Source organism: Urocitellus parryii, chromosome 3 (assembly GCF_045843805.1).
Source record: "Urocitellus parryii isolate mUroPar1 chromosome 3, mUroPar1.hap1, whole genome shotgun sequence".
NCBI classification, from domain to species: domain Eukaryota; kingdom Metazoa; phylum Chordata; class Mammalia; order Rodentia; family Sciuridae; genus Urocitellus; species Urocitellus parryii.
This window is the reverse complement of record NC_135533.1, coordinates 58,514,532-58,528,352: the sequence shown is the minus strand read 5'-3', so window position 1 is coordinate 58,528,352 and position 13,821 is coordinate 58,514,532. Positions and strand designations below refer to the sequence as shown.

The window sequence follows — 13,821 nt, the reverse complement described above, 5'->3', positions numbered from 1 at the left end:
GTGCCCTTTAAAAACGAGAAAGTGAGCTAGGGTGTAGTTGAGTGGTAGAGTGCTTGCCTAGCATGTATGAGACCCTGGGTTCAATTTCTAGAATCACACACACACACACACACACACACACACACACACACACACACGGAAAAGAAAAGAAAAAGGTAAGAAGAAAGGAGCTGAGAAGAAGACAACAAGTTCTCCATAGTCTTGCTTTCTGGTTGTTGACTAGGGTGCAATTTCCTGAATAGGTGTAGACTGACTGATCTGGGACCAGAAAGAACATATGTAAGGATTGGAAACTTATGTCCAATTCATGATCAGTATAATTCCACAGCATGTACAACCACAAGAATGGGATCCTGTTTAGAATAAGCTATTCTCGATGTACATATGTCAAAATACACTCTGCTGTCATGTATATCTAAAAAAAATTTTAAAAATTAAAAAAAAAACTAGGAATGGGGCTGGGGTTCTGGCTTAGTGGTAGAGTGTTGCCTGGCACATGTGAGGCACAGGGTTCAATCCTCAACACCATATAAAAATAAATAAATAAAATAAGTATTGTGTCTGTCTACAGCTAAACATTATTTAAAAAAAAAACTAGGAATGGAATCACCATTTAAAAGAAAAAAAAGAAGAAGAAGAAAGCAGAATACTCTACTTGTGGGATCCATCCCTTTATCTCTGAAGAAAGTTCCTTCCTCCCCTTTTTCCTTTTTTTCCTAAGTCCCTCAATGTTCATGGTTAGCCTCAGGTTCTCCTATGTGGCGAGGTCTTTTAAACTCTCAAGACTCATTTATTTGGAGTTCTCAGTGTCTTTAACAATTTCCATATGCCTCAGCTATCGGTTTCGTCCCTGTTCCACACATGCATGACACACTGTTTTGGTGTTTTTTAATCTTAACAACCCAGTAAGATGCTGAATGTGCTGAGAATGACACTGTGGTTGCTCACAATGCCTACTTTATGACTTCCTGTACATCTCTCAGGACCAGGTCTAGGAAATTGATCTTTCTTATAAATTATTGAAGTATCATTTGAGCACATAAACATTTATCCTACTCAATTACTTACCTTATGCTGTCCATTCTGATAAAGAATGCTACCAACTATTTTGAGTAACTTAAGTTTCAAATTGTTAGGTATCTGGTATAGGTTTTTCAAAGTCGCCCAATATTCATGGTTAGATTACTTAACATTTTTATTCTATTGAGCCCTCTCTCTACATGAGAAGACTTTTTAACACAGAGCAGTTCCATCACTCTCCAAATAAAATGTCTCTATTTATCTGAGTCTGACATGAGGAAGAAAGAGAAAAATGAGAAAACAAAGCCTCTCAGTCATGTTGGGCTGGAAGACCCAACAAAGAGCTCAGAGTTGATCTTGGCTCAACCATAATCACATATGTGTTGTTCAATTTCTCACCCACTTCTTTTATCTACTCTGACCTACAAAGTTTATTCAATTTATTCTTAGTTTTCTATCACAGTTCTTTAACAGAAGACCTTAATTATCATACCTGAATTCCAAGATCCGTGATTTTATAACACTCAGATAAAGAAAGTTCCTTAAGTTTCTTATGTCTGGAAAGCATTATCAAACCCTGAAAATATAAAGATCATTTTAGATTATAATTTAGTATGAAAGGTATATTTTCAATAACTATTTGTGCAAATTAACAGCATTTTTAAAAATTATGCAAGCAAAAAGAATTTATTTTCTGTTATATTTCTCTATATTTGACAAAACAAACTCAATTTGGATAAAAAGATTATTGAATAGTGTTTCTTTAATATTTTCTCTCTGATATTTTGCAAAAAGTGCTGCAGAATTCCAGGGCCAGAAAACTCCTTAGGAAGTTATTACATTGCTGTTTTCAGACAGATGTTATGGGAATCAATATAAACAACTCTTTCTTTATCTTGAAGACACTTTATGTGGCTAATGAATCTGTTTGTCAGTAAGTCCTTATTCGTTCCAAACCTACAAATCTCAAAATCTTTAGCTAATTTTATGATTCTTAATCCCTTGAAGAGAAAGGGAATAGATCTTTATATAAAGGCCTACTGACAGATAATCTCTCACTAATAGCCCACTTCTTTTTCAGTTTTAATACGTTGTTTCTTTTTATGGAATACAAAATAGATTGCACTTTTCAGCTCTTACATTTTTAATATGTGATTGTATTGTCCTTTCTCAGGACTTTCCCCCCTAAACTGATAGGCACAACCCTCAGATATAAGAATTGACAAATGTGGCTTATAGATGCCATCTTCCTGTTTTGCTTTCAGGATCTTGTTACTTTTATAATTCCATAAAATAACATCCTCAGTCAGTGTCTGTCTGTCTGTCTGTCTCTCCCCCCTGCCCCCCGGAATCTATGATTCCAGACTCAGTTAGCAGAGAAAATGCTAGAAATGGCTATAGATTTGTCCTTTTATTTGTATTTCTGGTTTACATTTTATTGATTTTAAATGCAACATTTGGGTCATAATTGAATATGGAGTCTGCAAATATTAGATTTTTTTTTCTCCTTTGGGCCCCTTCATTTAAAGAAAGGAGAAAAAAAAGTCCAAACTAAAGGAAAAAGTGTTAGATTTAAGCCACTGTTTAAACTGTGATTTGTAATTTTGTTTGATGGTTCTGTACACCACCCCAAAATAAAATCACTCTGTTCATTCTTTTAATTTTATTGTGACTGTGGATTCTTTTGCTAGGAACATATTATGTTTTCTGCCTCCTTGTTTCAAAACAAAGAATGATCAAACCCTGTGGAGCTATTGAATGTGGTCTGGGTTCCAGATGTGGAAGATATTTTATTCATGTTAGAAGAATTGGAAGAGCTTAGATATTTCCCCAATAAAAAAAAACCAAAAAACCAAATAGTTTAAATGAAAATATCAAGTAAGAGATGCAAAGTTTGTCTCTTTGCCTTATAGTTGATAGTAGCCAAGTGTGTTTTATTATCCTATGGAAAATTTATCCTATGGAATTAAACCTAACATTTTCATTTAGACTTTACTTTCATGTAGACAAGTTAGAATTTTTAAAGATTGGCTGAAAATGACATGCACTTGCTAAATATGCCATTTATCATCCTGTGAAATCTTTACAATTTTATCAGAATTATTAAAGTATTAAAACAAAATGCCATGTTTAATCATAATTGTTCACTAAAACATATTTTCCCTTTTTTATTTAACACAGTTGCCACAGAAATTCTTTTAGGGGGAAACTATTGGCCTTGCTGATATTACTGCTTGTTTTGCTTTGCTTTACTTTGTTTAATTTGATTCCTGGTGCCAAGGTTTTACTCCTGGAAGGAATGGACAGAGTAGAATGGGAAGACAATGGGAGGAAAGAGGATCCAGCAAGATGGAGTGACTGGGTCTCAGTGGGCAAAGGCAGGTTGATGCCCACTTCCAGGGAAATCGAGGCATCATTGTAATATAAGTCTTCCTTGGTCTCCAGAAGTTAGTCCAATACCTGAGACCTTTTGCAGGAAGGTTTTTGCTTTATTTTCTCAAAGAGTAAAAGGAGGCTAAATTTCATAATCAGGTAAGGAACCACAGAGGAAAGTGGCTAGTGTGGTGGTCTGGTGATGTCAGGAGCAGTGCAGATTGTGTGAGAATGCAAGGCTCCAGAGATTCCCAGAGATCCTGGGGAGCTCTCTGTTCCTTCAAAGCCATGGAATCAAGGTAACTGAATCTGAGAGATGTAGAAGTCAGATGCAAAAATGGCTTATATTTTAGCTCTAGTATCAGGTTCACTGAGGGGAGCGTCAAGACAAAAGGCTCAAAAGAATACAGGCACCAAGTTGAAAAGCCTTGTACACTATTCTAAGAAATCTGGACTTCACCTTATGCAACAGAGATAAACAGAACTTTCCCTTTCCACGGGAAATGACATACAGTGACCATACCTAAGAATAGATAAATGTTTAAAGAGATGTACAGGGACCACACAGCAGGGTGCAATTGCTTCCAGTTGGAAGGAAAAAGTAGTGGACTAGAAAAGACTTTTAAAGAGACTTTTAAAGAAGGACAGTTTGAGTTAAGACTATGATTTTGACAAGCAAGCAAAATAATGGGAACAGTGTTTTCAGACTGAGGAAATGGCATGAACAGAGACTTCATTTGGAAAGTGTGAGTTGTTTGGAAGTAGTTCAGTTTGGGGTCATTGGGATTAGTGGGAGGGAATATGGAATACATGCACACAAGACATTTGGGAACAGAAAAATCCTTGAATGTTACACTTTTCCCCCAAGTTTACATCTGGAATTGTTTAGCTAATGTGGACAACACAGCAATGAATTAGTTACCAAATGTTGAAATGGTGTGTATACATGTGTATATATATACTATGTGGCTGAGATATGATACCCTGGTTTAGGATATCACCAATATAAACATAAAATATCCTTCCCTCAACTCTTTATTTTGAAAATATTCAAATTTACAGGAAGGTTCAAAGAAAGGTACAATAAATATCTATATATACTCTACTTAAATTCACCAACTATAAACATTTTGCCATAATTTGGTTGATGACTTTGTGTATTAACATATTTTTATTCATGTGTGTGAATATAACTTTATTTTTATACATATATATACCTATTTTCTTTTATATATTTAAGTTGTAATTCTCCAAATCTTTGGAAAATAAGTTTCATATATTATGATGCTTTGCCCTAAATATTCTGTATGCATCTTCTTAGGAATTTTTCTTTGTATAGAATCATATATATACATGCATATATATGTGACCTATATGTATACACATATGTAGTTATGTATACACACATGTATATATTATATACATACATATACATATATATGTATGACATATATATACATATATATTATATTATATAGATATAGATATCACTCTCACACCAAAGAAAAATAATAGTAATAACTTAAAGTTAATAAAGGTAAATAGTCACCTTTTATTTCCTAGGACCTAGTCATAGTTCATACATTTTATTTGGTTGTTATGTCTCTTTATTTCTTTAGCTTTCTTTCTTTTCTTTTCCTTAAATTTTGTCTAAGACATTGACATTTTTGAAAAGCCCAGGCCAGTTGTTAGAATGTGCCAAACTCTAGATTTGTGTCCAATTGTTACTTATGATTAGATTCAAAGTAAACTTTTTTTTTTTTTTCAAAAACCACCGTAAGTGCTGTGGCATCCTATTGGAAGGCACAGGTCAGTTTGCCCCACTATTGGTGATGCCCCTGGATACTTGGTTCGGAAGGTGACTACTAGATCTCTTCATGGAAGTATTTCTCCTAATTTATTTAATAAATAATCTGTGGTGTGATTCTTTGCAACTTCAAGGATACTATTTTCCCCAAATCTTTTAGACAATTATGTTAATACTCACTGTTGATTCTTGCCTAAATCAATTATAACACTGAGAGTTGCCAAATGCTAATTTTAAATCCTATTTTTCATTCTACATTTATTTGCTGATATTTATTTAAACATTCTTCTTTATCGTCATTTCCCCTGTTGAATGTTTTTGGAGGTGTTTTGAGTAAAACAAAATTATTCCAGACATAACACTAACCGTTCCAATAATTTTTTGTGTACCTATTAATAACTTTTTTTTTTTGGTGCTGGGAACTGAACCCAGGGCCTTGAGCATGTTATGCATATGTTCTACCACTGAGCTACATTCCTAGTCATCTTTTAATTTTCTCAAATTCCTGTTGGGGAATTTACAAAATGTAGTTATTATTTTGATTGGTATGATTATGTTACCTATTGGCAAAAGATGATACACTAATAAAAATGAAAGCAACAATACCCTGTCCCACTATAAGACTGAACATTTGACCATAATTCAAAAACAAACCATGTTTTGTATACAGAATTTAAGTGGATAAAACCTTGTTAAACAGAGCTTAACATTCTGGAAATAGATTTATTCTTTATAACTTGCATATGGCTTTTTTTTGAGATACTGTACTTTTAGAAAAAGTCTGGAAAAAATTGCTTAGGCATTATGGAATTTGAACATTTGAACAAAATATAATGTAATTTATCTGGCTGCTGCATTGCTATAAATCATTCTTGCTTACAGTTTGTTTTAGTTTAGAAACAATTTAATAACAGGCACAACAGAAGAGTAAATAAGCATAAACTTTAAAGAATCACTCTTAAAAATATATAAAATTACAAAAGACTTCATAGTTAGTCCATCTTTTTTTAAGAGAGAGAGAATTTTTTAATATTTATTTTTTAGTTTTTTCGATGGACACAACATCTTTTATTTTATTTTTATGTGGTGCTGAGGATTGAACCCAGCGCCCCGCGCATGCCAGGGGCGAGTGCGCTACTGCTTGAGCCACATCCCCAGCCCTAGTCCATATTTTAAATAATTTTTCTTCATTTTAAAATAGTCTTTAGGAGCAGTAGCCTGTAGACTTTAAACACATGCTAAAATAAATCTCTCATGCATAGTTGTGAGATAAACCATTGCAAAAGTATATTCTGGCGACTTTAGAAGTAAAGAGACTGATTTGCCTTCCAATCCTGGCAGCTAGAGCCTCCCAACAGCATGGTACTGGCTTCCTTTGTAGGGTCCCCTTCACTGAGTCATAACAGAAGAACCCATGCCCTGGCTCTATAACAATCTACTCTCATGAGAAAAATTTTAATTCATTGTGAGGGTGAAGCCCCCATGACCAAATTCCCTTCTACTAGACCCTACTTCTTAAAGCTTCCCTTACCTCAATATCACTTCCCTGGGGATCAAGCCCCCAGTACATCAACATTTGGTGACAAATCATATCCAAACCTATTGAGAAGTCAATTGGCCAAGACAACAACAACAACAAAATGTCTAGTTCAACAGAAGGGGAAAATGAGGTAGAAAAAAAATCCCAAGGATCATAAAATCTTCAAGGAAAGATGTTATGTCTTCCTGTCTTACTCCTATTTTTATACTTAAACCTAGAAGAGGTTTAAGTATAAAAATAGGAGTAGGAACTACAAAGACAAGGAGGGAGGGAAGAATGAACTAATGAATAATGAAGTCTCTCAAGAGTGCTTGCCCCCCACCAGCACTGAATCATGGTGGATCCCTTACAATGAACCTCTCTTGTGCCTCATCCCAAATCTGCCTCCTCCTCCACTGAGAATGAACTCTGCCTTATGTCACTGAAGCTTTCCGCTGTTCTTCAAAGACATCAAGCCTCACCTACTCCACCAGAGACCACAGACCAGAAGTGCTCACTCTCCCGACTCATTGGTGCTGCTGAAACACATCTCCCTCGCTGCAGCAAACTGACCCATTGTGTCCTCATTCAAATAAATAGTCATTGAGGTGCACTGAGCACTTACCACGTGCCAGGTACTCTACTAGGCAGTTGACATGCATCATCTTGTCTTACTTAATCCTTACAATAACATCGTGAAACAGGCAATATTAAAATTACTGTTTTAAAGAGAAGGAAATGGAGGCACAGAGAGGTTAAGTAACTTGTGCAAGGCCTCAGTGTTGTGGCACTAGCCGGCATGTGAGCCCACCTCTGAACTCATGCTTTTGGTGACTTTTAACAGACAGTGTCAATTTTGTTGTTGTTAGTTTGCCACTAGACTATACCTTGACACCGGACTGTATCTTTCAGTTTAGTACTTTCTGAACTTAGCATAGTGTCTGATATACAGTTGACTGGGAATAAATATTTATTGAATGAATGAGTAGTCTGTGAGATTATCTATTTTTTATGGACCCAATTTTATCTTGCTGGCATGCTCTCAGAATTCTTGGATGGAATGTACTTCCTTTTGGAATTGTTTGAATCAGTGTCTACATTCCATATGTCTCTCTCTGAAAGATTTGCTCTGTTTGTTGCTGCCCACCACATTTTTTTAGGAATAAAGGATAAGACTTACCCTTGGAAATACATATTATCTCAATTAACACAGCCACTTTCTATTATCATTGACAATACTGTTTTGCACAATATTCTTGAAAATTTATCTTAATCTCCCCAGAGATCTTCTCTTTTACACTCTGATTAGGAATTGTAATTTTATAAAAATAATTTACCTTTTCCTCTCAATTATTTTCATTCTTTTTTACTTATTCATTATTCTGAATTTTGTACATTTCTTTTTAGAATCTATCAACCTTTCTGACCTAGTTTACTGATCTACAAGTCTGAAGAACAGCAGGCTTTGTCCAACACATAGAAATAGGTCCTCTACATACGATGAGTGTGGAGGGAGAGAAAATTGGTCTGTGTTACTTGGTTTTAGAGCAGCTAACTTTGAGCCTGCTTGCTTCCACCTAATGGGGGTCAAAAAGGGGACTATGCTGTCAAAGATCCTTCTTGAGGGAAGTGTCAGGCTTCTATTGATCACTTCTGTTTGCACAGTTTTTAGTGGGCACTTTGTTGGAAACAGGAGAGAAGGGACTGAAGACTTTGTGAGGAGAAACCACTGTCGTGACTTAAGGGACCAGCAGATTCACAGAAGACCCCTGGCTGACTTCTGGTTATGTGCTTTTTGAAAATTAAAGGCAAATTCTTTTGTCTCCAAGTTACCCTGCTTCCTTTTAACTCTCAGTCTTCCTCTTTCTTGAATCCCAAGTGATTTCCTGTGTTTCCTGCCTTAGGGGTTTGCTTCACTGGGCCTCAGGCTTTATTTGTGTGTGTTCCAGGCAGATGGGTGGTCTCTTGCAAGTGTATCATCAGATTAAGACCTGCAGCTGTAAGCACTCCCACTCCAGCTCAGAGAATTGATGAGAAAATGTGGAATTTAAAGAAGCCTTAAGTGTTTGGTTGAGAGGAAGGAAATGGTGCCAGATCCATTCATTCACTGGCTCACTCATCCAACACTGTGTGTGCCTCCTATGAATCCTTAGGCATTATCTTAGGCACCCTAAAGATGAGGTGGCCCAGCCTCTGCTTTCAGGAAGCTTACAGTGCTGTTGGGAGGCAGGTGTAGAACAAGTAAAATGTAACGAGCTGATTGCTTTGGTGGGGGCACATGGGAAATGCAGGAGAAGCCAGAGAAGATCCTGGGCCTGCCCACAATTCCAGGAAAGCCTCTCACAGATGAAACTTAAGGGATAAAAGTTTACTGGGTGGACAAGTGAGAGGGTGTTTCAGACAAAGGGCAGAAATGGGGAAGCAGGAAGAGCATGGCATGTGTGAGAAGCCATAGGAGGGTCAGCTCAGTCTCTGGAGCTGAAGAAAGGCAGGAGTCAAGTATGATGAGGGAGCTGCAAAGATAAACAGAGGCCCCTTGGAAAGACTAGGCCACCACACTAGACTGCTCAGACTTTATTCTGTGAGCAGTGTGGAGCCCCTGCAAGAACTCTGAGTAAGGAGACGACAGGCTCAGAGTTGCATACTGAAAGATCACACTGCAGCAGAGACGAGATTAGAGGCAGTGGTACTTAAGAAACTGTGGCCGTGGGGATGGAGAGAAGGCAGGGGCAGATAAAAGAGAGACTAATAGACTATAACAAAAGATTGCTACAGTTTTCATATTGTCTTCTATTTTAGCATATAATTTATTCATACATTTTTTGTTTTGTTTTGACTAAGAATATCTGAAACTAGATAGCTTTTTAACATATGCAATTAAAATTAACATGAAACAATGCCAACATTCAGTTAGTATTGAATATATATTTGTTTATTTATTTGGTACTGGGGATTGAACCCAGAGACACTTTACCTCAGAGCCACATCTCCAGTCTTCCTCTTTCTTTCTTTCTTTCTTTCTTTCTTTCTTTCTTTCTTTCTTTCTTTCTTTCTTTCTTTCTTTCTTTCTTTCTTTCTTTCTTTCAAGTTCTCACTAAGTTTCTTAGGACTTTGCTTAGCTGCTGAGGCTTGCCTTGAACTTGTGATCCTCTTGCCTCAGTCTCCCAAGACACTGGGATTACAGGCATGTGCCTCTACACCCAGCTCTAAATTTTTCTTTTTTTGCAATCCAGTTTTAAAACTATCTTTGTGCTACCAATAATTCAAGAGCCACATTATGGTTTCTCAACCAAAAGCTCATGTGTGAGACAATGAAGGAATGTTCAGAGATGAGTTAGATTATGAAATCTATAACCTAATGAGTGGATTAATCCATTGGATGGATTAATAATGTGAATCAACTACTGGGTGGTAATTGTAGGTAAGTGGGGTGTGTGACCTTAGGGATTATATTTGTCCCTCTGTGTTTCCTGGATGACATGAACTGAGTAGCCCTGCTCCAGTAAGCCCTTCTGCCATCATATTCTACTATCATCTCAGGCCAGAGCAATGAAGTTGGTCAAGCATGGACTGAACCTCTGAACCCATGAGCCAAAAATAAATTTTTTCTCCTCTAAGTTGTTCTTATCAGGTATTTTGTCATAGGACAAAAACAAAAACAAAAAAACTGTCTTAACAAGCCATTATTTCTATGAGGTCATCTAACTAGATAACAGAAATAGGGACTATGTTGTAATGTGACAGATAAGGTACATTAGACACTAAATGTCACTTATTTAGAAAGACATCTAGAGACTTGTTTTCTTAAAGAATGCAGCAATGATATAAAACTACTGATGTCAAATAGAAGTGCCCTAGATTGAGAAGTGGTTTTCTGATAATTATGAACAGCATGACCAATGTTTATTATAGGGAAAATAATACCAAAAATATTTAAAAGGCACTAATAGCTATTTCAAGATCCTTTAACTCTTATCAGTATTATCAATCATTATTTGCTCAGCATATCCCAGGCACAGGCATAATATGTACAAAGGTCCTGAGGTAGGAAAGACTTTGGTTTAAGGAGCTAAAAGGACGCAGAAGGGGTAGATAGAAGGGAATGACAGGCGTAGGACTATAAAATGACATCAGAGGGGTAAATGGGTATCTGTTTGATTAATGGCAAATGTTCTTTCAAATTTTGTCTTTTTCTGCTTTATAAGACATTGTTGGTTATTCTCATTCCACTCCACACTGGGCTACACTCACTGGTTCTCTTAAACCTTCTTTCTCATTCTCATGGTCTCCCTGAGGATCTTGACCACAGTCACACCACTGTGCTAATGACTCCCACACCTGAAGCTCCAGCCACCCATCTCTCTCCCAAGTCTTTGGCCTCAGTATTCCACAGGTTCCTAGTCTGATAAAACTGAAATAATTTTTCCCTCAAAACTTGTTACATTTCTTACATAACCTAACTTTTTTGAAGTAGGACCTCCATCCACCCAAAGCCAGATTTTTAAACTCATTCTTATCCTCTCACCTTATCCTCAGATCCTCATTTTTCACAACTAATCAATCATCAGGTTTTTTTTAGTTTCACCTAATAAATGTTTTTAAATAAGTCTTTTCCATACTAGTTCTAGTCTCTGACTAGTTCAAGAACTCCTCATCTCTTTCTTTAGTTACTAAAATAACCCCTACTGGTCCCCCTGCCTCCAGTCTTTCTCCCTCTGATGCATCTCCAACAGACCAACCCAAATAATCTATGTGCAACGAGAGACTGATTATGACTTCCTGACAAAATGCCCCTTCCTCCATGTCTGGTTGGTCCATTCTGGCATCCCCTTGGTTCAAGTCCAAGTTCCTTGTCACAGCATGTAACTCTTTCAATGATCTCTCCTTTTCACAGTACATTTTAGCAGGACCAAGCTGCATAGAATTCCCTGCACAAGCATGCAGCTGCATGCCTCTGTGTTGGACAGGCTGAGTTAAGAGATCCTTTCCTCTGCTTGCCTCCATCCCTACACCCACCAAATCGTACTTAACTTATCCATGCCCACCCTTTCCAACTGGGCTGCAGAGAAGTGGTATTATTCCTTTTGGGTAACTGTTGAGTCCAGCACTTGTTCCTTCATTCAGTGAGGATTTATCAAGTGCCTACTACTTCCTAGGGTTCTGGGAAAACAGCAGTGAACAAACCACAGTGTCAGTCCTCATGGAGTTGACGTTTGTGAGGGGACTCCAGGAGATTACCTACATGCTAGGCACTCACAACCTATTACTCATAATGAAAATTTTTGAAATTTGGGCAAATGAAAGACTCTTCTTAAACCACTAAACACAATGTCTAGAACATTTGCTCTGACTCACTTTTCCTTTGAACAACAAATATGGCAGTGACTAAGGCAACTTAAACTACAGATTGAACTGCTCTAATTGTGAGTCCTGTGGTCTTTAGTGAATCATAATTCTCATAATTACTATAAAACATTTTCCCATGTACATACATGGAGAGATATGTGTGTGTGTGTGTGTGTGTATGTATGTATCCTCATGTTCAAATAATCCTTGGGGTAGGAAAGGATTGAATCACTTCCCATTTAATCAGACATTTCTAAAACTATAGAATATTAAAGATTTCTAAAGGTTCCTGGCCCATGACTGCCTTGGAAACAGCATCTCTTAACACTCTCCTCACAATCTAGCCATACTCAGTTGTGTGGACTTCTTGAAGCCACACATCTTTAAACTTCCATACCTTGGTGAAGGCTGTTTCTTTGGCTCACCACTCCACCCCCTCCCCTTCCGTCTCATTTTATTTCCTTCTCTGAGCCAGGTAAGGTTTTTCTTCTCTTGTCCTCTATACCCATCACACTTCAAAAACATGTGCCCCACTAGAATGTAGGTGCCAGGAAGAGGGTCCATGTCTGGTTGGTCCACTCTGGCATCCCCAGCTCCAAGTACAATACATACTTTTTAACTAAATTGAATGGTGGGATTTCAGCTGAAAACTCACTCAGAAGAATTGGGAATGGGCATAATTATTAGAAAACATAATAAATCTTCCCCCTGAAGGCACAATTGGTCAGTCAATTTCATCTCTGGCAAATATCTACAACATTCCAAAATTTAAATTCTGAATGTTAAGTCTGTAGTCAAATTTGCACTTCATTAGACTTACAGTCCAGGCTGGTGTTTAGCTGCCCAAGTTGACATCTGGGCTGACTCATTTTAATTTGACTGTTTGAGGTTAACATCCACAGCTGTTGTAGCACTGTTATTGTCAGTCATTGCCTTTGAGATCAGAGTTTAACCGACTCAGAGGAAGAAAACAAGAGCCTTCACAGGACCTGCATTTCAGTCATTTGTCAGAAAACAACCAGTGTTCTTACCCATGGATGTCTGTGTAGAGCTCTTTCATGTGTATTCTTCTGAAGAAAATAAAAACAGAGGATAGAACTTTAAGCTACATCCCTCAGTTTTATACTTAAACACAGTTGGTAAAATTTTAATATGAGTTCTCTGGAAATTTAAAAAAAAAAGTTTGAGCCTTCTCTCTACTTACTCAGCAAATGTTCTCCAGGCACTTGAGGTTTGTGATAAGTCCTATGGGAGAATGAAATCTTGATGATTTATTATGTGCTTTGAGTCTCTAATTCTTGTTACTCTGTGACCCTTCAGACAACAGCTGGGCACTCTACTCGTCAGGGAAGGGTTCTGACCACAGAACACAGGGGAAAGAAAGAATCCTGGGCTTTTAAGCTTCAAAAGCCTAAGCCCTTGGGGCATAACAGTTTTAAAAACCATGTAATCATTTTTTGTACCCATAGATTATATCAACAATCTATGCCAAATTGGATATAACTTTCCTATGTTCATATATGAATACACAACCAGTGAAATTCCACAACATATACAACCCAAAATGGTAAGTTGTGCTCTATGTACATATGATATGTCAAAATACATTTTACTGTCATGTGTAACTAAAAAGAGCAAACAAAAAAATTTTTAAAAAGATCTATGCCAAGAGAAATGAGATGAGCTAGACAAGAGAAGGGGAGAGTAGAGGAGAGGGGGAATGAAGAGGAAATATCCAGAGGAGAGAAAAGGGGGA

The 13,821-nt window shown here is 37.1% G+C and overlaps 1 protein-coding gene across 1 annotated transcript in view; it reads right to left on the bottom strand.

The window, feature by feature from the left end:
• The window catches only part of Fbxl13 (F-box and leucine rich repeat protein 13), a 220,125-nt gene that overhangs the window by 39,501 nt on the left and 166,803 nt on the right, over nucleotides 1-13,821 (bottom strand). The window contains exon 18 of the mRNA XM_026384982.1: nucleotides 1,514-1,597. Coding sequence (XP_026240767.1) covers nucleotides 1,514-1,597 — 84 coding nt within the window. The remainder of the gene's footprint in view (nucleotides 1-1,513; nucleotides 1,598-13,821) is intronic.